At 48.0% G+C, this 25938-nt stretch overlaps 1 protein-coding gene across 1 annotated transcript in view; it reads right to left on the bottom strand.

The window, feature by feature from the left end:
* SNX30 (sorting nexin family member 30) overlaps positions 1-19275 on the bottom strand; it is a 127086-nt gene extending 107811 nt beyond the window's left edge. The window contains exon 1 of the mRNA XM_003122081.7: positions 18808-19275. Within this exon, the coding sequence (XP_003122129.3) occupies positions 18808-18963 (156 nt within the window). The 5' untranslated portion in view covers positions 18964-19275. The remainder of the gene's footprint in view (positions 1-18807) is intronic.
* Positions 19276-25938: the final 6663 nt, after the last annotated feature.

The raw sequence follows: 25938 nt of genomic DNA, 5'->3' as shown, positions 1-25938 counted from the left end.
AGCGCCTTGTTCCGTTTCATGGGGACAGACGAGGCCCAGGGCAGCCCTCGAGGTCAGGAAGGGCGGAGGCAAGAGCGTGGGATGAGGGTCTGACAAAGGCTGGACAACTGGTCAAACGAGGGAAGGTCCTGCCCCTCCCCGGCGGCTGGAAGCAGGAAAGAAGAGAAATTTCTTAACACAGAGGAAGAAAAAAGACGGACTGTTCAACAAATTGACTGACCAGCTGGGGAAAAGGGGAAAAGTTCACTCTGAGCCAACACTGACCTGTAGTTGATGAGAACAGATTAAAAACGACCCGAAGACCACTGTGTCTCCTGTCCCCGCAGTTAACAGCTTAACTGGACCCTCTGAAGTTCGAAGTGGTCTGGCGCAGTTTTCAGGCAGGGACATGACAGACATCCCATCCCACAGGCCGACCAGCGAGAGCCCCATTTTTCTTGTTTGTCTATTTGAAATACGACTGGAGTTAGTCAGGGGTTGGTCAGTCAAGCTGTTTTGTTTGTTTGTTTGCTTGCTTGCTTTTTAATCAATATCACCCAGCACTGGCCAAGTCAGGAAGAGAAGAGAAGGGCTCTTTCAAACTTGGTCAGAGAGCCTCCCAGGAGGGAAGACTACACTCTCAAGGGTCAGAAAGTTATGAAACGGTGCATCCTTCCAAGGCAAGTGTACACATGCACACCTATGCTCTCCCACTCGTGCAAATGACAGCAAACTGGACGTTCTCTACCTTTTTACTATTTTTTGCCATTATTGCATATAATATATGCATGTGTGTGTCAAGCGTGTGTCAATACATACTTTTTAACACATTTTAAAAATTACCACAGTTTACAAAACTAGCAACCCCTACTGATGGATATTTAGGATCCTCATCTTTTTTTTAATTTTTATTTTTTCCATTATAGTTGGTTTACAGTGTTTTGTCAGTTTTCTACTGTACAGCAAACTCTTCTGCCATTAAAAATAATACTGAAGGGAGTTCCCGTTGTGGCTCAGTGATAACAAACCTAACTAGTATCCATGAGGACGGGTTCGATCCCTGGCCTCGCTCAGTGGGTTAAGGATCCAGCATTGCCATGAGCTGCGGTATAGGTCACAGACATAGCTCAGATCCTGCATTGCTGTGTCTGTGGCACAGGCCAGCGGCTACAGCTCCAATATGACCCCTAGCCTAGGAATGTCCATATGCCGCAGGCGCAGCCCTAAAAAATGCAATAATAATAATAATAATAATAATAATATCGCAGCAAATACCCATGAGCACGTGTCCATTGAGTCAACAAATATTCACCCCATCCTAGGCTTTGTTTGTGCACTGATATTAGAACCCTAAGCAGGTGAGATAGAGCCCTTGCCCTCAAGGAGTTTACAGCACAGAGTAGGAGACATACAAGTCTGATGGCACATTCCCTCTGGATGAGTCAAAGAATTCTTCCATGGCAATTGATCTCAACTTGGCTGCACCTTAGAATTACCTGGAAAAACCTTATGGTATTAGCCTTTTTTAATAGGTCCTCAGAAAATGTGAGTGCTTAGCTAAGCCAAATAATCTTGTTTTAAAATAGTGTTTCCCTAGTGTTGTATTTTGCTGTTACGGGGGGGAGAGGTGTTGTTTGGTTTTATTTTTTGTTTTTTGTTTCGTTTTTTGCATATATCCAAGGTATGCAGAAACTCCTGGGCCAGGGATTGAACCTGAGCCACAGCAATGACAATGCCAGATCCTTAACCACTAAGGCTACCAGGGAACTCTGAGTGTTTATTTTTAATGTGCATACAAATGACCTAGAAATCACATCACAATACAGAATCTGATTCAGTAGGTCTGGAATTAGGCCTGAGATTCTGTATTTCCAACAAGTTCCCAGATGATACCAAGGCCGCTGGTCCGTGGACCACACTTTGAAAGGTCTACAGCAACAGAGACACAACAGAGGACACAAGCTCAACAGAGGTAGGCAAGTAAGAACTCACACAACATGCCAGGCTGCTTGGGGGTGAAATCCTTTGGCAGGGACATGACTGTCCAGGAGAGGATCAGAGAGGTAGAGGCACCTGATCACAGAAGGCAGGCTAGGGACTCAGACTACTAGTGTGCAAGCACTGGGAAGTCACTGCAGGTCTCCAAAGAGGCAAATGACATATACAGGGTAGTATTTCAGGAAGGTGCATTCTGGCTACAGTGTTCAGAATAAATTCGATTGGGGCGGAGGGACCCGACTGGATAAAAGTAGGGAAAACCAGTTAAATAACCACACATCTTGATTAGGAAATTCACAATGACAATGGAAATGAAAAGAGACATTAAATAACAGTGATGTTATATACAAACATGGGATATTTAAAAGGAGAGGGGAAGAAAGGTATGGTTTTAATTACTCTCGCCACAGAGTGATTGTAAGGTGCTAAAAACAAGAATCACAGAAACACTTGGAAAGATGGGTTTGAAGCTAGAAACGAAGACACAGGCTCTCTAAGCCCAGCCGCAGTGGTCAAGTCCATCCAGAGACAGTATAAAAGGAAGCAGCAAAGGGCAGGAGCCATGGCTGGATGGGCTCACAGTCAGAGCTTAGAAGGAAAGAGAGGAGCCAAAGAAGCAGGAACAGGCCAGGGAAGGGCCAAGAGAAGAGAGAATCCATTCACTCAGTGAATATTTATTAAGCATCTGCTATGTGCCGGGCATAGGGGATGAACAGAGTAAGACCCCGAGAACAAAGCACATGGGGTGGGGGTTGGGGGAGCTGAGGGGAGGCTGGTGAATGACGATAGTTCGGGGACATGAGCACTGAACCGGAGATCTGGAAACCTGGGTCCTCGCCTCAGCTCCGCCATGAACTAGCTGGTCTCACAAATCGCTTCTCTCTCTGGGTCTCGGTTTTCTCAACTGAAAAAAGAGGGTCTTGGAGGGAGTGACCCCCGAGCCCTCTGCAGCTCTAAAGGCCTGGATGCTACTGCTGTAAAACGGCCTCTGCGGTTCTCCGGGAGCTGTGAGTGGTAGAGGCAGCCCTGGGCCCGCAGGGCTGGATGCGGAGGCAAGAGGAGGCAGATGGCGAGGCAGATGGCAGCACTGCCCAAGGACCAAGCATCCAAAGAGCCTGGCTGTGACAGGAGAGCGAGCAGGCAGAAGGCAGGGAGCCTTGGAAAGCCTCTCCAACAAGGGAGACTGCGGTGAGCAGGAAGAGGCTCAAAGAGCCAGAAACTGAGATGAGGGAAGAGACACCGGCTCAGATTCAGAAAGGGTTGGTTTCATTTCCCTGGGCCTGAAACTGTGCTTTAAGATGTGCCACCAACAGTGTCTAATGTGTGTAAGCACTCAAAAACGCGGGGGGGTGGGGGTGGAAAAGGATACAGTTTGTAGCAGTGGCGGGGAAAGCAGTGGGCTCTAACGTTGGAGAGACTCAGGTTCAAATCTCAGCCCCACTCTCTTCTAGCTCTGTGACCTTGAACATGTTACTTTACCTCTCAAAGCCTACATTTCCCCAGCTGTCAAAGGGGAAGGAGACAGCAACTACACCCTAGGGGAGTGCCCCGAGATGATGGGGTTCATCAAAGGAAGTGCTCTCTAAAGGGCACAGAGATCACAAACACGTGTTACTATTATCTCTGGCTGAAGGGGAAGCATAAATGAGGGACCATACGCTGGACACCTTCGGTGGGGAAGAGATCAGAAGAGAAGCAAGTTAGGGAAATGAAAAACAGGCCAAAGCATATGTTAAACATGAAAGGCTGGGCATAGAGGAGACCGTGTTAGGTTTTTCTAGATGCCAGAATGTTGCAACGGATGGACTATTCCAGGCAAGTCCCACAGTCAACCCAGATTAGAGAAGCAAGACCTGGGTACCCCGACTCACTGCAAGCTGACCCACGGAAAGGCAACAGTCCAGACCCAGAACACTGAGATGAGTAAGAGGTGATTTTTAACAAGATCTGGAAACCAGTACCTCCAAAGGATACGCCCAGGGCCAGCTTCACGGGGATCCCATGCTCAGAAGGGTTCCATGCCGGGTTTACTCCTCTGCTCTTGCTCCCTTGAAATTCTTAACAATTTTTAGCAAGGGGATAAGAATTTTAATTTTCATTATTTACAATAGCCAAGACACGGAAGCAACCTAAATGTCCACTGACAGAGGACTGGATAAAGAAAATGCAGTACATATATACCATGGACTATCACTCACCCATAAAAAAAAGAATGAAATAATGCCATTTGCGGCAACACGCATGGACCTAGAGATTTTCACACTAAGTTCGACAGTGGAAGGCAAACACCATATGAGATCAGTAATATGTGTAATTTAACAAAAAATGATACAGAAGAACTTACAAAACAGAAACAGACTCAGATTTTGAAACCAAAGTCATGGTAACTAAAGGGGAAATGTGGGATAAGAGGGATCAATTAGGGGGTTGGGACTGACATAGACACACTACTATATATAAACTAGATGGGTAACAAGGACCTACTGGATAGCACGGGGGAATCTACTCAATACTGTGTAATAACCTATAAGAATCTGAAAAGGAACAGATAGATGGGTAGGTATAACTGATTTACTTTGCTGTACGCCTGAAACTAACACAACTTTCTAAGTCAGCTATACTCCAATAAAATTGACTTTTAAAAAAAGAATTTCAGTTTTGCACCGGGCACCACAAATTACAGGGTCAATCTGGGATATTCACTGGTAAAGATGACTCACTGCATGAACATACACGTAGTAAAAGCTAAAGGGCTTAACGTAGTAAAGAATTTGCTATTGTCATCAGGCCAGAAAACAATTATTCAAATACTCACAGAAATCCAAACATTGATCATTAGTTAATTTTTTTCTTTTTTTGCTTTTTTTTTTTGCTTTTTAGGGCTGCACTAGTGGCTTTTGGAGGTTCCCAGGCTAGGGGGTTGAATCAGAGCTACAGTTGCCGGCCTACACCACAGCTCATGGCAACTTCAGATCCTTCACCCACTGAGTGAGGCCAGGGATTGAACCCATAATGTCATGGTTTCTGGTCAGATTCGTTTCCACTGTGCCACGATGGGAACTCCAACCATCAATTTAAAAGACAAAATGTAGTGGTTACCTATGAGAGGTAACCTAAGACCTCCTTCCAATGTGCTTCCCTTTAAAATTTCTTTAACGCTAATGAATCGCTCTGATTACCTCCATGGCATCGTGCAGTTACCCTATCATCATGTTACACAGCAATCACTCACTTGTCCTTCTCTGTCGCCCCTCCTGGACCTTGGATGCTTAGAAGGTCAGGTCATTTTGTTCACCTGTCTACCCCTCGAGCACAGCACATGAGAGGCCCATAAGAATCTCTGAGAAAGGACCAAAAAGTCCAAGGGTCTTTCACAAGTGCTGATGCAAGCCATGAAGTAAGCAAGATTTACTGGACCAGACAGTGCAGAAAAAGGCTGTTAAATTGCATTTTTTCAGCATAGATGCTGATGCAGCAAGCTGACAAGCCCAGTTCCAGAGAACATAACTCTGTCCTAATTAAATAATCCAAAAGAAGGTCTAGGTTTCCATTTTTGCAATCAAACAACTATTCCACCATTTTTATTCTAATTATAATAAGACATCGTTTTCCTGGAACGTGTAAGACCTGACCTGTTCCAGGCTAATGTCATTTCCAAAATGTAGTCTTGATTGCCAAGGAACATAATGCCTCACACAGCACACTTACAGAGAAGTCCCTCAAACATGTGCACCGAAGTTCCTCTTGGCACTTCAAGTGTTAATGTGATTTATCAATTCTAGTAAGAAACTAGCTTTAAAAGCATATATACCCTCTGAGGGCAAAGGACAGTCTTTTCAGCAAGTGGTTCTGGAGAAACTGGATATCCGCATGCAAAAAAATGAAACTGGACCTTATCTTACACCCCATACAAAAATTAAGTCAAAATGGGTTAAAGACCTAAACCTAAGACCCAAAACTATAAAACTTCTAGAAGTAAACATAGGGGGAAAAGCCTCATGACACGGGACTTGGCAGTGATTTCTTGGCTATGACACTAAAAACACAGGCAACAGAAGCAAAAACAGACAAATGGGACTGCATCAAACTTTAAAACTTTTATGCAAAGGACACAATTGAGAGAGTTGAAAAGAAGCCTATGGAGAGGGACAAAACATTTGCAAATCATAGATCTGATAAGGGTTAATATCCAGACTATATAGAGAACTCCAAAAACTCAACAACAAAAAAATCAAATAATCTGGTTGCAGGTTCGATCCCTGGCCTTGCTCAGTGTGTTAAGGATCCGGCGTTGCCGTGAGCTGTGGTGTAGGTCACAGACACGGCTCAGATCTGGTGTTGCCGAGAGCTGTGGCGTTGGCCAGCAGCTACAGCTCCGATCAGACCCCTAGCCTGGGAATCTCCATATGCCGCGGGAGCGGCCCTAGAAAAGGCAAAAAGACAAAAAAAAAAAAAAAAAAATTACCATATGTTCCAGTTTTTATATATAAACTTTTGGGTTTATATAACCAAAAAAGTTGAAACAGGATCTCAGAGAGAGAGATTCGTACATCCATGTCCACTGCAGCATATTCACGACAGCCAAGCGGCAGAAGCAAACCAAATGTCTGTCAATAGATACTTGATAAAGAAAATGTGGTACATGCCTGTTCTAGAGTATTTTTCAGTCTTAGAATATCCTGTTACATGCTACAACATGGTTAAACCTTGAGAACATTATTCTAAGTGAAATAAGCCAGTCAGAAAAAAAAATACTGTGTGAGTCTACTTCTGTGAGGTATCTAAACAGAGCTATCAAATTCAGAAAGACAGAAAGCAGAACAGTGGTTACCAGGATCTGGGGGGAGGGACAAAATGGGGGTTGTCATTTTATGGGTATAGTTTCAGTTCTGCAAGAGGAAAAACTTTGGAGAGCTGATTCACAACAACACCAACGTACTTAACGCTACCAAACTGTATACCTAAAAATGGCTAGGTGGTTAAAAAAAAAAAAAATCAGGATATTTACAACCACCTTATTATACATTCATGTCTAAAATTACCATTAACCTCAAATGCAGAATTTTTGTAGAAAATTCAATAAACTGTATTCCATGTCTCTTTTTTTTTTTAAGTATAGGGCAGATCTTGAACAATGTGGGTTTGTGCAGGTCCACTTATTCTCAGATTTTTTTCACTAACTACATAGCCCGGTGCTACACAATGAGATTGATTGAAACTGCAGATTCAGAACTGTGCTGACTATAAAATTATCTGCATATTTTCAACTGTGCTGGAGGTAAGCACCCCAACCCTTGAACTGGTCCATGGTCAATTGTATATATCTAAGAAAGAACCCAAATGACCAGCAACTGATGAACGGACAAACAAAATGTAGTCTATTCATACCATGGAATATTATTCACCCATAAAAAGGAATGGAGTACTGATACACAAAGATAAACTTTAAAAGCATTTGCTAAGTGAAAGAAGCTAGTCACAAAAGGCCACGTATTCTATGATTCCATTTTTATGAACTATCCAGAATAGGCAAATTCATAGAGAAAGAAAGCAGATTAGTGATTGGCAGGAATTGGGAGTGAAGAAAATGGAGTGTCTGCTAATGAGTGTGAGGAGTCTTTGGGAGGAACATTCTGGAAACACTCTGAATTAGATAATGGTGACAGTTGCACACCCTTGTAAATAAGCTAAAAATCACTAGGTGGTATGTTTTTAAAAGCTGGATTTTATGGTATGTGCCTATGGGTGTTGCTTAAAGTAGTGTGAGCTAGATTTAGACTGTTTGCAAACAAAACTCCTGACCAGTACACCTCCGAATCCAGGAGTCAAAACCCCACTGAAACTGCCTCCCCCAACCTTCTGCAGCAATACCTTCTCCCTGGACCTCATGCCTCTCGGCTCCTCTCACCCCCTCCCAGCCAGGGACTCACAGTGACCTCTCAAGCCACAAACAGGGCCCTGCACCTCCCCTGCTTAAAATACCACTGGCCTCCCAATCACTGAGGATGAAGGCCTTACTTCCTGCCATTCCCGACCACAACCTGCCCACTCCCCTCCTCCCCAGCTGCACTGCTCAGCCCTCGATGCCACTCCTGCAAGCTGCCACTCCCAGTCTCAGCACCCGCAGCTTCTTCTGCTTCACTTGGCCTTCCTTCCTCTGTCCATCTGCAAACATCTACTTCTGCACTCTCCAGCTCCTTCGGAAAAGCCACCACGCTCCTGAGCAGGTCATTCCTTACCTCATTCCCTTTAAGTTAACCACCATAACAACTGTACCAGACGCTGTCGGTGCCCCCCACACCCCCGCTCGCTGACCAGTCCCGTCCCCACTGGCCTGACTTCTTGACCAGCCTGCTTCCCCCGGTTGCTGAACCTGCTTCGCCCACCATGGGGCGCGCTGGCAAGTGCTTGGCGATTAATGCCCAAACACCCCGTCCATGCAGCGCTCAGCCAATGACTCACAAGGGCCGCTGTTTGAAGACCCCAGCTCCCGCACCAGGGCGGGGATAACCAAGGCCTATATTCCGTACAGGCTCCCAGGGGTCCCAGTTGTTGCTTCTAAGGCAGTAACAACACCTAGCGTTTTCATAGTACTTACTCTGTGCCAGACACCATTATCATTTAGGAGTTCCCATCGTGGCGCAGCGAAAACAAGTCCAACTAGGAACCATGAGGTTGCGGGTTCCATCCCTGGCCTTGCTCAGTGGGTTAAGGATCTGGTGTTGCCGTGAGCTACGGCGTAGGTCACAGACGTGGCTCGGATCTGGGGTAGGCGGGCAGTATCAGCTCCAATTAGACCCCTCACTTGGGAACCTCCATATGTCGCGGGTGGAGCCCAAGAAAAAAGTTATAAAAAATAAATACATAAAGTGAAGAAACTGATAGAAATGAACAAGGATATAACAAAGAATATAACTCTTTTGTTATGAGTGATAGGCAGTACAAACAAAACTTAAAAAAAAAAAACAATTTAGTCTTTAGAACGCCACTGCCAAATAATCCAAAATCTAACTAGGGAGACACGAAGGCATTACAAGATTGAGAAACTTGCCCACGGCAACAGAGCTGGTGAAGCCATCTAGCAGTGTTCACATTCTATTGCAACCACCTGGATATAGGCCTCTTTTTAGCACTGGGCCAGGACCCTCTCAAAAGAAAGACCTTTTTTATCTTTCTCAGTACTCCCCACATCCAGCACCGAGCCAGGCACATAGGAGACACTCAAGAGATTTTGAAAAGTGCCTGCACTCTGCTACCCAAACAGGCCATGAGTCCCCTCCCACCACCCTCCCCGCCACACACACAACAATAAATCCTGATCCCTGCTCTGTGGCAGCCAACTCGAGGAATTCTGAGGGGCAGGGCAAACATGAGACAGCATATGACCCCTACAGCATCTAGTAAGGAAAGCTAATGGCTCGCACATGAGTCGCTGCACCTTCCCAAGCTGTTATTTCCGTACTTATTTTGTCGGACTCTCATGTATCATGGAGCAGGTCTTTTTCCCTGTATGCTCCATTAACACCTGACTCTCTCCCATCCCAAAGACCTTCCTTCAGCCCTGTTTTCCCCCAAGCTACCGCCCTTCTCACTACAAACTGCTACAACCTGCTGCCTTTCACTCAATTGTTAATATCCACTTTGTTTAAATTCTGACCTCAACCTCTGCATCTTCCACTCCCACCTCTCTTTGGATCTATTGGGTGACACATTTATATATGAAGAAGAGCTTCTGGGAGGCAGCACTTGTGCTAAGTTGAAGAGTTTGAGCTTTCAACAGCAGTGTTCAAACCAACTCTGTCCCGACTCCTGACTTCAAACTGCATTCTCACCATCCTCACACTTGCTCACACCTGCTTCCCAAACTGCTCCCCCTCTCAGTGGGGGCGCCAGTCAGCACCAGTCTCCTGGACTAGAAAACCAGCCACCTCCACCATACCAAAACTAGTCATCTTTACATTTTCTAATCTTTCTTCCTCCAGGCAGTAGCTCCAACCTAAACCAAGCTAACACCTTTTTTTTTTTTTTTTTTCCTTTGCTTTTTAGGGCCACACCTGAGGCATATGGAGATTCCCAGACTAGGGGTCAAATCGGAGCTACAGCTGCAGGCCACAGCCACACCAGATCCATGCCACATCTGCAACCTACACCACAGCTCATGGCAACGCCAGATCCTTAACCCACTGAGCAAGGCCAGGAATAGAACCCACAACCTCATGATTCCTAGTTGGACTCGTTTCCACTGCGCCACAACAGGAACTCCCAAGCTAACACCTTTTTAACTTACCTCTTTCACTGCCAGTCTCTCCCCACCCCAAGCACTGATCACACATTCCCCTGGTCAAAAACCTTCTAGGGCTGGCTACTGCCTAGAGAATAAAAGCCAACTTCCACATCAGAACATTGAAAACAGTCTCAGCCTCCTCCTGACCGGTCTTCCTATCTCCTCTATAATTCCCAAACTCAAGACTCTCAAAACCTCTCCACCCTCAACGCACGACCCAACCCAATGCAACCCCAGCAGGCACAGGTATTTTCCATCTCAAGAGCTCTGCTCAAGCTGCTCCCTCGGCCCGCGATGCCGTTCCCACCCACACCTGAAAGTCTCCTCAAGCTTCAAGGATCAGGTGAAGACACACCTCCACCACCAAAGCTGATCTGCAGACACTACATTCTGCTGGGGGCGGGGGGGGCCCTGATCAAGAGGAACTAAGCACTCTCCTCTCAGTGATCCAAAGTATTTTTTCTTTTCTTTTTTTTTTTTGCTTTTTTTTATTGTTGTTGTTTTTGCTTTTTAGGGCCGAACCCGCGGCATATGGAGGGTCCCAGGCTAGGGGTCTAATTGGAGCTACAGCTGCCATCCTACACCACAGCCAGAGCAACTCAGGATCCGAGCCATGTCTGCAACTGACACCACAGCTCACGGTAACACCCGATCCTTAACCCACTGAGCGAGGCCAGGAATCGAACCCACTTCCTCTTGACTAGTACGGCTGGTTACTACTAAGCCACAACAGGAACTTCCTCAATGATTCAAAGTAAAACTTCACATTTTAAGGTCTATGTATTGATCGTTCTTTTTTTTTAAGTTTCAAGTGACAAACCAAATTGAAAATCATGTAAACAAAAGGGAGTCCGTGACCTGCTGTAACCAGGATGCCGGGGAAGCAGTGCTAGTTTCAGGCACAGCTGGCCCAACTGGGTCCTAGATTCAAGTGATCTTCAGGGCCCGGCCCCTTGTTCCTCACCAGCTCCACATTCCTCTCTGGCTTCATCCTCAGGCAGGCACTCTCCACGTCACAGGAAACAAAGGCGCACAGTCTAACAGAAAGAGAGATTCTTTCCCTCAGCATCCATCGGAGCGAATCTCTGTTTGGCTCTGCTAGGGTCACATGTCCACCAAGGAAGCTGTTTGGGCTGATGGGCGATACAGATGAAAGACCAGAAGCAGGAGGAGGTGAGAAGCCAGGCTGTTTCCCCCCGACCCCATCCCCTCCTTTCGGATCCAGGTAGCATCCCTAGTTACACCTGCTTCCTCTCCAGGGCTCCCTCCCCTTGTGGTCCCTGCTCTTGTTGAGCAGCCCTGGCGTGGTTCTCTTTCCCACAGAACTAGATTCTGCTACCATAACCTTCTCTGTCGACCCTCCCGCCTTGAGGGTGACTGCCCTTTCCTGTCATTGCTCCCCTCTGGGTTACCTCCCTGACCTCTGCTTGACCTCACACGTTCTCCAGCACCTTTTCGACTAATTCCCTATTTTATGGCCTCTCCATCTGAAAAACCTACAGTGGCGTTCATTTCCTGACGGGACCACAACCAATCCTGAAATTGACACAGAATAGGCAAAAATGTTCACATGAAGATGTGGAGAGGACGGTATCGAGGAACAGCCACCACCCCCAGCACCTCACAGCTATCAAAGGCTCACTGTGCATCATACGCTAAGGTATGAACTCCCAGGGTAGCACATCGACCTTGCAACGTAGGCACCTCTGTTATCCCCTTTCCACAGAGGAGGAAACCGAGGCTCTGAGAAGTTAAATAAGTTGCTGCTACAAAGACTTTAAGTAGTGGAGCTGGGATTCAAATCCAGACAACTTGGCTCCAAAGTGCATCCTCTGAAACAGATTCCACTGAGGAGTGTTCCCAGCAGGGGAACTCGACGGGATCGAGTGCTACCTCCTTCGATATCACGATGTCACGGCAGATAAGGACGTGAAGCATCCATTGGATTTAGCAATAAGGAAGTCACGAGGGACCCTGAATTGTAAAGAAGTCAAACCCAGGAGGCAGCAAGCTGAGAAGTAAGCCAGAGGTTAGGAAGTGGAGACAAGAGGAGCAAACCTTTCTTTCAAAAGATTTGGCTGTGAAGAGGAGCCATAAAATAGGGCAGGAGATGGAGGAGAAGGGGGGCAGCGGACAGGGAGTCTGGAACCACGGGAGTGAGGCAGGCTGACGGACACGGCCACGTCTCTGAGAGGCCAGGGTGGGCAGGCCCTATAGTCCAGGATCGGCCTTAGAAATATCTTCTACCGCAACCGGGGACAAAGAAAGGACGGCCACAGATTCTGATCATGTTGTGGTTTGGTGGAAGGCAGTTCGGGCGGCTTCTGTCTTCTCTAAGGTAGAAATTGAGGCCATTAGCAGAAAGGGAGGGTGGGGGAGAAGGCTGGAAGGTGTGAGAGGCAGAGAAAAGCTTCAGAGGAGCCCCGGTGCAGAAGGGGAGCGTCTGTACAAAGAAGGTGGGCGCCCAGCATCTCTGAGGCCCCAGCTGTACTTGGAAGCTGTGAGTTTACACTGGCAGCAACTCTCCAGGTACCTCAGCACTGGAGGCGCTGGCAAAAGACAGGAACAAACAGGATGATCCAGGTGGGACACACGAGGAGGAGCGCACGGGAACCTCGCAAAGGGCAGTGGCAGGGGCAACTGACAAGGGGAGCCCCGGACTCTAGAGCAGGCGGGCGGCTACAGGCCGTGGGGCGACAGGGGTGGGCAGTTCTCACGGACTGGGAGGAGGGCGAGCCAAAACAAGACGCTGTCTGCAGGCATTGGTTCAGAGCAGAAGCAGTTCTAGGTATGACATATAACGCGAGGGGGTAGCTGTGAGAGAGGGCAACCGAGCTGAGGGAGGGGGAGAGGTGAAGGTGACCAGATAGCAGGTCAAGAAACTGATAGTTTTAGAGATTTGGACAGAGTGCCCTGAGGTGAAGGCACACCTTGAGAGCATAGTAAGGTGGGGTTTAAAGATTCCGATGAGTAAGAGATGCAGGGAAGTTACAAAGTGACAGGGAAGAAAAAGGCAGTGGGAGGTCTGTAATGGGCATTTGCTTCGTTTGTTTTTGTCTTTTTAGGGTGGCGCCCACAACCTATGGAGGTCCCCAGGCTAGGGGTCGAATCTGAGCTATTAGCCGACAGCCACAGCGACGCCGGATCCTTAACCCACTGAGAGAGGCCAGGGATGGAACCCACAACGTCATGGTTCCTAGTCAGATTTGTTTCCACTGCGCCACAAGGGGAACTCCTGTAATGGGCATTTGTGAAACAACAAATGCTTGTCCATTCTTTCCCTCCTTGGAGGAGGAGAAACATCCTGATTTTGCTGTAGAAACCATCTCCTTCCTACCCAGGCACAGAGAGGGCTTCCCAAATACTAGTAAAAGTCTAGGCCTTAATTCTGAGTCGTGGGAGAGGGGGGAGGGTGGGAACCGACGTGTTCTTTTTATTATTCTTTAAACTGTGTAGATACATTCTATTAATACAGATGCATTGATATACTTCACATATATTTACATATCCCAGTTAAAACATACAAAAGCTCCCTTCGCCACCCTCTAAAGATAAAGACCTGCTCCAGGTCTTGGGCAATCAGAGTTACAGAGATTGGCTTCAGCACCTGACCCACTTTAGGCCCAGGAGATACGAGCCCAGAGCCTCTGCTGGAATTATCAGGAAAGAAGTGCTCTCTTTCTGCTGCAGTTGCAAAGCTGGTTTGTAGAATATAGCCCTTCACCAGCTTGGGAATAAAGCTAACACAGAAAGAAGAAAGCAGAGCCAAGAGATGGAAAGCGACAGACTCCTAACATCCTTTGAATACCTACTTCCAGCCATTCCGGAAACCAAAATACCTGGGGCTTTTCAACATAAGCCAGTAGATTTTTTTTTTTTTCCTTTTCTTCAGCCAGTTTGCATTTGGTTTATGTCTTTTTGACTAAAAGAAACCTAATTCAGTGCTGTAGTCAAATAAAGAATTCTTTTTCCTTTTTTTTTTTTTTTTTTTTTTTGTCTTTTTAGGGCCGCACCCACAGCACATGGAGGTTCCCAGGCTAGAGGTCGAATCGAATCAGAGCCATAGCCACTGACCTACACCACAGCTACACCAGATCGGAACATCGTCCGCCACCTACACCACAGCTCACAGCAACACTGGATGCTTAACTCACTGAGCGAGGCCAGGGATCAAACCTGCGTCTTCATGGATGCTAGTCAGTTTCACTTCCACTGAGCCATGACGGGAACTCCAAGAATTCTCAATTCAATAGCCTTTGCGATCCTTTCAGCACAGAAGTCAAATCATGCCCTCCAGAGCCCCCACCGCAGCGCAACAGGATTGGCAGCGTCTTGGGAGCCGATGGGGCACAGGTTCGTTCCCTGGCCCAGCACAGCAGGTTGGGGATCCAGCGTTGACGAAGCTGTGGCTTAGGTTGAGACTGTGGCTCCGATATGATCCCTGGCCTGGGAGCACCACGTGCCTCGGGGCGGCCAAAAATGACCAAAAAAAAAAATCATGCCCTCCTGCTGCTCAAGTCCCTGCAATGGCACTCAAAGTAAGGGTCAAAGTTCAGCCTAGATGTCTGGCTCCCTCTTCTTTCTACCCTTGGCCAAGGAGTCCCCACTGCTCATTCTGCTCCAACCACCCTGGCTTCTAAGGTCGTCCCTGACAACACCAGGCAGGTGCCTTCAGGCCTCGGCTTTGACTGCCCCACCTGGACACTCCTCAAATAGCTGACCCCCTACCTCCTCCAAGTCTCTGCTCAAATCTCAAGTTGTCGATAAGGGCTACCCGAATCCCCCTACAGCCAGTGGTCCTGAACGCCCTCCCCTACTTTTTCTTCCTTTCACAACATTCATTACATAAAATTACATGTAATTGATTCTTTTCAAATTCATAGAACTGTGTCTGGCTCGTAGGAGGCTCTCAGATATATGCTGAGTGTGCCAACAAAATGGCACGGGCCCCCAAAGGGTAGTGCTTGGTCTGTAAAGGGAGCAGAGAGACAGAACACTGACCCCCATTGCCTGAACCTGACCCAAGTGGCGCTTAGGAGGAAAAGACACCTCCATTTTGAAGACTTCAGGGGAAGCAGTGACCGAAGGCGACAGGAAGAGTTCAGCAAAGAGGGTGAGGATGTGGCTAGGGGTGTCAGCCACAGCTGGGGCTTGAGAGGGCTGGGGTGTTCGGTTTTGGAAGGTCCACAGGAGTTGGAGGCTGAGTCGGGGAGAAGCGAGCCCAGAGTGGTTTGCAGATGAAAGTAACAAAGAGAGATGGGTCAAGTGGTTTATTTACATTTCAGGTGGAGACGAAGAATGCAGTGCTAGAAGGCCTGGTGAGCTTACCTGGCATCAAAGGAATTCCTAGCAACCCTTGGTAAACATATTCTTCCCATCACACCAGGGTTTGAATGATTTTTAGATGTTGTGGCTGGAGAGGCCATCCCATTTGGTCCTTCCCTGCTTGCCAGCACCCCAGAGACCAGGGAAAAGTGTCTGCTGACTGAGATGCAAGGCTTTCCCGCTCATGGCACCATCCTGGGCCCATAGAAAGCAACTCCTCTCGGCATAGTATGATAATCCTGCATGGGAGCAGCCTGTCAAAGCCCCATGTGCCTGGCCTAGAAGTGACTCTCAATCAGGCGTCCAGGATCACAAACCCCAATGTCCAAAAAGGCAAAAAGACACAGGTTTCTTTTCAAAGACAGACCCTGGCACTCAGTACTCTGACCTGCCCTCCAGCAGTCCCCAGACTTCCTGGCCAAGGGAAAAGCAGGGCAAAGGGAAGGCTCGTGTCTACTGGTTCTGATTCACCTCTTACTTGCTAGCTTCTCCCTGCAGAAATTTCTCCAGAGTTACAAGAACATACGTATATGCCCAGATTCAACGAGAGTGTTACTCCCAGTCGGAGAAAGAAATTATGTTGCTCTATAAGCCTCTGAGGAAAAGTGGCTTACTATAAACCGGGCCCTTGGGAGTGAGGTCATTTTGATGCTCCTCACAGCTCTGAAGAGACTTATTAAATATTCAATAATTAATAATAATGCCTTCAAGACCATCTCATTCTGAGTTCCCACTGTGGCACAGCAGGTTAAGAATCCAACTGCAGGAGTTCCCATCGTGGCTCAGTGGGTTAAGATTCTGACTAGCATCCATGAGGATGCAGGTTCGATCCCTGGCCTGGCTCAGTGGGTTAAGGATCTGGCATTGCTGCAAGCTGTGGCATAGGTCGCAGGTGTGGCTCAGATCCGGTGTGGCTGTGGCTGTGGTGTAGGCCATCAGCTACAGTTCGGATTCCACCCCTAACCCTGGAACGTCCATATGCTACAGGTGCAGCCCTTAAAAAAAATTCAACTGCAGCAGCTCAGGTGGTTGCAGAGGTGTGGGTTATATCTTTGGGCCCTGGCCCAGTGGCTACAGCTGTGGCTGGGATCATAGCTGAGGCTAGGATTGGATCCCTAGCCCAGAACTTCCATATGCTGTGGTACAACCCTAAAAAGAATGGAGGGGGAAAAAAAAAAAAAAAAAAAAAAGACTCTCTTTCATGGAACTGTCCCTGTAAAGGAAGCTAAAGATATGTGACTTAGGCATGACTTCCTGTGCACCAACTAGATCTTGGGGGTATCTGTCCTCCCAGGACTTAGTAGCAAAATGCCCACACTTCTGAATCAGATGTCCTCCAAGAATGGATCCTTAAGCAGCTATTTAAAAAGAGCCATCGGTTGTAGCCAGCCTCCAATGTGACCCCAATAATCCCCACCTCCTGATATCCACACCCTCTTCCCATGCTGTACCAATGATGGTCAATGTGACCTAGAGAATATGGCAGAAGAATGTCACTTCTGAAAGGAGCTTATACAAGACTGTGGCTTGAGTCTTGGGGTCTCTTCATCTCTTGGATCACTTGCTCCAGGGGAAACCAGTTGCCACATCAAGCAGCCGCATGAAGAGGAACTAAGGCCTGCCCACAGCCAAGTCAGTGTGCTTGGGAGCTGATCCACCCTCAATCCAGTCTTCAGTGAATGCAACTTCATGAAAGACCTGAGTCAAAACCACTCAGTTAAGCTGCTCCCAGATTTCTGACCCACAGGTACTATTTTCAGATGCAAGGTTCTGGAGTAATTGGTTATACAGCAGTAGATAATTAATTCACTATCCTACACAAACCTGAGAAAGAAATTGGAGGTTTAACTTCAGTTCCCCTCCTACATGCATGTAGCACCAAGTTCTCTGTCCTTAAAAAAGCATCAAATTACTCATTCAGTCATTCAGTCAATTTCATATTGAATGTCAAACATGGGCAAGGTATTTCCAAGTGATATAAGCCTTCATACGGTCTCTAATCTTCTATAAAATAAAGAGAAATACAAAGAGCGCCCTTCCAAACACAACTCAAGCTGTTCAATCCATTGCTTTCATTAGCTTAAGATGTCTCTTTCCTAATGCTTTGCCGACCCCTACCCCATCCCCAGCCCCGGCCCCACTCTTTGCTTTCACAAACCCTCTGGGGAAGGTACATCTCCAGCTATTCTGACTGCTCAATGCACTCATACTCATTTTTACTGTACCACATGTCCTTCCATCTAAGAGGGAAAGAAAGTTAGGTTCCCTGATTCCATTTAATTTTGGGACAAGGAGGAATCCACTTAACTATTTTACTAGGACGGGACAAGCGTGATCACAGGGGTTGAGAACAATTCTAATTCCTGCAATTAGTGACTAAGTGGCAACAGAGGCGCTGATACAATCACAGCTCAAGTCCTGGTCAAAGCTGAACTAGCAACTCTGCGGGGGGAGGGGGGACGCCGCCCCTTAACCCTCACCGGACTCTGCCGTCTCTCAAGGCAGCGGGAGGGTCATGCTGCTCTAAGGAAAACCAAGAGCCTCTCTCTACACAAAGAAGGTCAAAGGGCGACCTTTCTTTCCATCAACCACAAAACCAGCCTCTGCCAAACCCTAAACAGTGTGGGAGATCGGCAGAGGTGGATGGAGCTCCAAATAGGAAACCACAGGGATACGCTCCTCGCTCCTCCCGCAGCCAGCTGGGGTCTGAGTCAGGTGACTCCTCAGGGCACACAGCAAACCTAAACAAAGATCTCACTCCCCACAAGACAGAACAAGGGTAAGACGCCTCTGGCAGTGAGACCACGGAAAACCATTAACTCTTGCTTCTTTGCAATCCCAGCAAACTGGAGGAGCTACAAGTGACACGGTAGCTCAGCTTTCAGGGATGTGTCCGGAGGATCCGAGACCCCATCCCAGGATCTAGGACCTAGTACTGCACCCACGCCTCCGGCCACAACCGCCAGGCGGGACCCCTCCCCACCAGCTGTCACTGGCGCTCGCGACCAGTCACAGCCGGGCAATTCCGTCCCTTCTGTCCGCTCCCCCTGCGGCTGCGACCCCGCGGGGGCGGCAGAGAGATAATTTTCCCAAGGCTCTGGGGCGAGGGCACGCCTGCCCCCGGAAAGGAGCGCCAGGGTGGGCGCGGCCCGTGCCCAGTGGTGCTCCAGGTATCTCGTCTCCCTAGGGAGCGAAACGATTCCCAGTCCCACGTGCCCTACCTTGTCGCCGAAGCTGCGGGCCATCAGCAGGTCCGGACTGGGCGTGCTGTCGCCGCCCACGGCCTCCTCGCTGCTGGAGCCGGCCAGCGGGTGCGGCATGTCGCGCAGGGAGTGGGGCCCCGTGGACGGCAGGGCCTTGGGGGGCCTGCCCGACATGGCGCGCACCGCTCGGGACTCGCCGCCGCCGCCGCTTCCTCCTGCTGCCCGCCGCCGCGGGCTCCCCCAGCGCCCGGGCCAAGGCCCCGCTCGGCCGCGGCTCGGTCGGAGGCCCAGCACCAACCGGTCTGGAAGCCGCCGCCGCCGCCGCCGCCGCCACCCGCGGGCTCCTGTCTGCCCGCGCTGGGTCGGCTGGACTGTGCTACCCAGCTCCGCGCCGCGCGCCCCGACTCTGCTCCCGAGCCCGTGGCGGGTCCGCTCGCACCTTGGCCCCGGCGCCAGCCCAGCCCGCACCGCCACGCCGCCCAGCCCGCTCGCGGCCCCGCCCCCGCGGCGCCCGGCCGCTCTGGGAGGGGGCGGGGGCGGGGAGAGGAGGGCGGAGGGAGGGGCACCGGGGAGGGGGGAGGCGGGCAGCTCCGCCCCCGGCCGCCGTCCCTCAGGAAGTGCGCCGGGAGCCCTCCGCCGCTGTCCTCCGAGAGTCCAGGCTCGCCTCCGGGAGGCCGGCCCTTGCAGGCTGCGTGCAGACCCCCGGAGCGGATATTTAACGGAAATCAGGGGTGGAGAAAGACGTTGGAGGATCTTGTTCCGTTCCACCGCGATCACTGGTGCACCCAGAGGCAGCCGCGCTTGGAGCTGGGGGCTTTAGGACACGCACGGGAGTGGGGATCTTCTGGCCTCTAAAATAATCCAAAATGGAAGATATTACGACGCATATTATAAGAATGGCGTAAAAGATTATGAGGCTCCCAGGGGATCGAGAACATCGGGCAAGGAACCTGGAAGAGAATTCCAGGAGGCGTGTGGGGTTTCTTCCGATGCAAGATCCCCGTGGTTTTGCATCTGCGGGTCACCCGGGTTTATGTAAGGTTAAACCTCAGAAGAGTGAGCATCAAGAAATAAAGGCAGGGAGTGCTACCCAGGATCAATGACCCTTACACTCACACCTTGACCGAGGCTCCCGTTAGTTTTCATTCTTCTGTGCTTCCTTTCCAGGCCTTTGGCTGGGCTGGATTCTGAGGTTTTTATGTGCCAGCAGAATGGAGATTGCCAAAGCCTCTTGGCTCTTTGAAGTTTACCTCCTTTTTCCACCTTACCTGGCTTCACAGCTTCTGCGCTCAGGGCCAAGTCTGTAGAGGTCCTCAACCTGCTGTAAGAACAGGTCGATACTCACAAAGTAATGGGTAGAGGTGCCCGCTGTGAAGGGAGCACGTTTTTCTTTGCCCCTGTCGCCAAACACTTTGCGTTCATCCACTTTCACCCGGCTAATCTTGAAGCTGGGATTGACTGTGGTCTCCACCGCGCTGTTTTTTTCTAGAATACCTTATCATTCTATATACTTCAGCAGGAAGAGAATGCAGAGGGTTTATGCTAACACACAATAACACCCAGGGATTCACGGAGCTTCAGAGACCTTACCTTGTTTTCTCTAGTGCAAGTCATCTGGCCTCAAGGCTTGAGTTCTCATCTTTTCTCTCCCCTATGTGGGTCTGTCTTGGTTGTGGAGAACAGGACCAGGGGGCACTGGAAACAGATTTAAATGCAGCATCTACCTCACAGGAATGCCCATGTCTGGTCCTCTTGGAGTTGAGTAAAATTCACACTTTTATATTCAAGAGCTGCTTACAATTGTGACAAATCCTGTTATCTGATCTTCTGATGAAAACAAATAGTGTGAATATAACTAGAAATGAGTGCTCTGTAGATGTATAACGGACGGAGGGTTTTGGTTTTGTTTGTTGTTTTTTTAGGCCACTCCCGCAGTATATGGAGGTTCTCAGGCTAGGGGTTGAATCAAAGCTGCAGCCACTGGTCTGTGCCACAACCACAACAACACAGGATTTGAGCTGCATCTGCAGCCTACACCACAGGTGTGGAAATTACACCACAGCTCACAGCTACGCAGGATCCTTAACCCACTGAGAGGGGCCAGGGATTGAACCCGCATCCTCATGGATACTAGTTGAGTTTGTTACTGCTGAGCCAGAGGTATTTTTTACTGAATGGTGTTATTTCACAGCCAGCTTGCCTGCACATAATTGAGAGCTTATTTTACTAAGACTCCATACAGCTTTCTCCTCGGGATGCCAGTGAAGAGTGAAAAGAGAGCCACCTTTGAATTGCTACAAACGGGTGACCTTGAGCAGGTTACCTAACCTAAATGAACCTGCTTCCTAACGTAAAAAGGTGGACGGGGAGCAGGTAATAATACTTAACCCAACTCAGTGGTTGTGAGGATGAAAGAACATGCACTGTATAATATTGCTAGCAGAATGCTGGCATGGAATAGATGCTCCCTAAATGTTAATTCCCTTCCGTTCCCCCTCTGTGGTGCTTTCTCTACCATTCTTACGAAATAATCCTTAAGTTTTCAGAAAAAAAAAAAAACCTGCTCCTCTCTAAACTCCTCTCTTGGCTCGGTTTGGTCAGAGTACAATTTGTCTATGCTCCCACCATTTAAAAAACAAAATAGAGTTTTAAAAGGACATAACGAGGAGTTCCCGTCGTGGTTAACGAATCCGACTAGGAACCATGAGGTTGAGGGTTCGGTCCCTGCCCTTGCTCAGTGGGTTAATGATCTGGCGTTGCCGTGAGCTGTGGTGTAGGTTGCAGACGCGGCTCGGATCCCTCGTTGCTGTGGCTCTGGCCTGGGCTGGCGGCTACAGCTCCAATTCAACCCCTAGCCTGGGAACCTCCATGTGCCGTGGGAGGGGCCCAAAAAAATGTCAAAAAGACCAAAAAAAAAAAAAAAAGGCCATAACGAAACAGTTTATTTTCCAGTTTCCTGGCTGGTCAGTGGCATCTGGCCACAATGATCCGGTGGGTTGTCATCAAAACTAAAGAAAGTAAACTTCTATGGAAAACAGTTTGGGATAAAGTTTCCACCATTCAAATTTAGCCCAGGACTGCCTATTCATATTCACCATATCCTGTTGTATTTTAGTGTTCCTTGTGGTGGGAAATTGCCACTGAAATAGAGTAAGCGTCCTGGACTAGGTGACCATCTTCTACTGAAAGTTTTCAAAGCAGCACAGCTGTGAGGAGGAATCGAGAAGTTTCTGTATCAGAGTAAAAGGTTGTAGCATTTATTAGAATTTATGGAGAGAAGCTTGGGTTTCTAGGGTTCGTTCAGAGGAAACGGCCCCGGATATATATGTGCTTGGGGTAAGAGGAGATGCCACCAGAACCCAAAAACACAGCTTGGGGCCTTCCCCCCACCTCCCAACCCCCCTCCACCCCTGTCCATAGGGCATCTTAGGTACTTAGGCGGGAACCTTTCAGAAGTCAGGGCCTTGGGCCCCAGAATTCAGTTGATGCGCCAAGCCAGCATCCTGAAACCTCATAGCAAGTCTATCAGGGCTTGACATGAGCACCCAGACCTCAGAAACAAAGCGGAGTCACAACGAAGCATTCTCTCTCTCCCTCCCCTGGTACAGCATGTGCTCAGGCCTTATTCATGTTTGTGTTCGCTGCTTATCCTCTTCTGGTTTTTAATACAATCCTAGCATTATTTTATACGGCATCCCAAGCCCTGCCTCGAAATAACACCACCACTTCTGAAGTGGACGGCTAATGAGGACAGAGGAGGTTTTCAAAGAGCATTCAGAATGACATGTAGAAAGTCACAGAGGGCTGACTCAAACAAGCAGGGCAGCTGAGAAGGCACTGTTGCCAACAGAGGCACAACTGTGTGCACGGTTTAATTCAGCCGATGATGTCCCACGAAAAAGCAAAAGCCAGCAGGTCCACTTGAGGCCAGGATCTGAAGAGTTTCGCAAACAAGAAATTAGAACTTGCCCCAGAACCAGCAAAGAGGCTTGGGGGTAAATGATTGGGTCATTTTATCTTTCCATCACAAGCTCCTGGCCCAAAAGCAGGAGGGGAATGCAACACAAATCCTGAAGTTGGTCCCAAAGAACCACCTGTGAGTTGGCTAAAATGCAAATTTCTAGGCCCACCGAAGAGGCGGAGATGCAGGTGTGGGGCCTGGGATCTGCATTTTAAAGAACAACCACCTAGCTGACACTCGGGCTGATTCTGATCTACAGACTATGCTTTAACACTGTTCTCAAAGCTCTGCCCATTTCTCCAAATCACAAATCATCTCTCCTTTTGTAAATAGCATGTTGAAATTCTTACTTTAGAAAAATCTCCTGGAGTTCCCGTCGTGGCACAGTGGTTAACAACTAGGAACCATGAGGTTGCGGGTTCAATCCCTGGCCTCGCTCAGTGGGTTAAGGATCCGGCATTGCCGTGAGCTGTGGTGTAGGTTGCAGACACGGCTAGGATCCCGAGTTGTTGTGGCTCTGGTGTAGGCCGGCGGCTACAGCTCTGATTAGACTCCTAGCCTGGGGATCTCCATATGCTGCGGGAGCAGCCCTAGAAAAGGCAAAAAGACAAAAAAATCCTGGTTGCTGGAAAGTTACTTACTGGCGTGGCTCAGAGGTAACAAACCTGACTAGTATCCATGGGGACACGGGTTTAATCCCTGGCCTCATTCAGTGGGTTAAGGATCCAGCATTGCCATGAGCTGTGGTGTAGGCCAGCAGCTGCAGCTCCAATTTGACCCCTGGCCTGAGAGCTTCCATATGCTGCAGGTGTGGCCCTAAAAAGGCAAAAAAAAAAAAAAAAAAAAAGGCAAATTTCCCTCGCAAAATTCTATTACGGGGTCCTTTTGCCCTAAACTTTTACAGTTATTTTTTATTGAGCATTTACCAGGTGCTTAACATTTGGAAGAAGAGCTCCGATGAACTAAACCAGCCGCTGACAGATTCATTTCATAGCTCTGGCTGTAAAGTGTCTCCCAGTGGAGTGGATGTTTTCCACAGCCCCCCACACTTCTTTGGCTGGCCCTGCAGCCTCCTACAAAGGGTCGTTCACTGCCAGCACAGAGGACTACAAGCCAGCTCTGGAGTGTGTGGGTGTGTGTATACTCCTTTGTAATGGCTATAACCATTAAAGAGGTCAGACTGGAGAAGACAGTGAACTGACAGGTACTAGAAGCTTTGGCATTGAGTCTTATTAGTAAATCTTTGGATAGGATGGGAAAACTATTTATTGGCAGTGTGACCCCTGATAGTGTTTGGTTCCATCACTACGAGTGATCTTTCAAAGGCAGCGAGAAGATGAGTGTTCAGACGTCATATGACCCAGCAGTTCTGCAACACAACAGAAGTGCATACATATACTCCTCAATAGATGGACTCAGGAATCTCCACAGTAGGAGTTCCCGTTGTGGAGCAGCAGGTTAAGAACCCAACTAGTGTCCAGGAAGATGCAGGTTTGATCCTTCACCTTGCTCAGTGGGCTAAAGATCTGGCATTGGCACAAGCTGTAGTGTAGATCACAGATGTGGCTCGCACCTGGCGTTGCTGTGGCTGTGGTGTAGGCTGGCGGCTGCAGCTCCGATTTGACCCTTAGCCAGGGAACTTCCATATGCCATGGGTGCAGCCCTAAAAAGGAAAAAAAAAAAAAAAAAGAATCTCCACAGCAGCAGAGATTTGTAATAACCAAACCTAGAAAAAACTCACATGACTATCAACAGCAATATAGTCACATGCTGGAATGTTACACAGCACGGGGAATGAAGCAGCAACACAGTGAATGGATTTCACAAACATCACACTGGGCGAAAGAAGCTGTACACAAAAGAATGTCTCCCACTGATTCCATTTGTATAAAGTTCAAACAGGCACAACGAATGTAGAGAGCTAAAAGTCAGAATAGTGTGGCCTTTGTGGGGTTTCCTGGGTGCTGATGATATTCTGTTTCTTAATCTGAGGGCTGGTTCTTTGTTAAAATTCATCAAGCAGTACGTTTCTGATTTGTGAGCCTTTATGTGATTCTTCAATTAAAAGTTTACATAAAAAAGGCATCTACTTTGTTGTATACCTGAAACGAATGCAACTTTGTAAGTCAACTATACTCCAAAAATTTTTTTAAAAATTTAAAAAGGCATCCAGTCTAAAGAAGATGTGGTACATTATACAATGGAATATTACTCAGGCATAAAAAATAATGAAATAATGCCATTTGCAGCAACATGGCTGGACCTAGAGGTTGTCATACCAAATGAAGTAAATCAAATATATGATATCATTTATAAGCAGAATCTAATGAAAAATGATACAAATGAACTTATTTATAACACAGAAACAGATTTCAAAAACAAACTTATGGCCGGCAGCTGCAGCTCCAATTCGACCCCTAGTCTGGGGACTTCCATCTGCTGTGGTTTCGGCCATGAAACGAAAAAAAAAAAAAAAAAAACTTCAGATATTCTGAGCTCTTATCCAAGAATTAATCTTACCTCCTATTTGTGGTAGATTTGTAATTCGCAAAGCATTTTCATTTCTCTTACTTTAGTTGAGTCCCACAGAATCCCAAGAGGTTTCTATTTTGCTGATGAAGAAACTAAGGCTCAGAGAGACTGAGGACTCTAAGTCCACACAGTGGCAATTCTGAGGCTCAACCTGAAGACTTTGTATTTCAGGTTCAATGTATCAAAGAGGCACTATCAGGAATCTTGGACACTGTCCTATGAGCAGCTATATATGTTTTTTCACTTTTCCCTGATATTTGACATTGAATTTGCATCACTGGGGCAAAAAAGAATGGGGAAATAAATGAATTCTAATAAAAAAGAAAACAAAACAAACTTAGGGTTACCGAAGGGGAAAGGTAAGTGAGATGGGGGAATAAATTAGGAGTTTGGGATTAACATATATACACTGCTGCATATAAATTAGATAACCAGGAATTCCCATCGTGGCACAGTGGAAACAAATCTGACTGGGAACCATGAGGTTGCAGATTCCATCCCTGGCCTTGCTCAGCAGGTTAAGGATCTGGCATTGCCGTGACCTGTGGTGTAGGTCACAGATGGAGCTCGGACCCCACGTTGCAGTGGCTGTGGCTGTAGCTCTGATTGGACCTCTAGCCTGGGAACCTGCATATGCCAAGGGTTTGGCCCTAAAA

This window comes from Sus scrofa, chromosome 1 (genome assembly GCF_054392235.1).
Source record: "Sus scrofa isolate SSC_HxYL_T2T_F1_AM1 chromosome 1, Sscrofa_HxYL_maternal_Yorkshire_Landrace_v2.0, whole genome shotgun sequence".
Taxonomy (NCBI): Eukaryota; Metazoa; Chordata; class Mammalia; order Artiodactyla; family Suidae; genus Sus; species Sus scrofa.
This window is presented reverse-complemented; position numbering and strand designations above follow the sequence as displayed.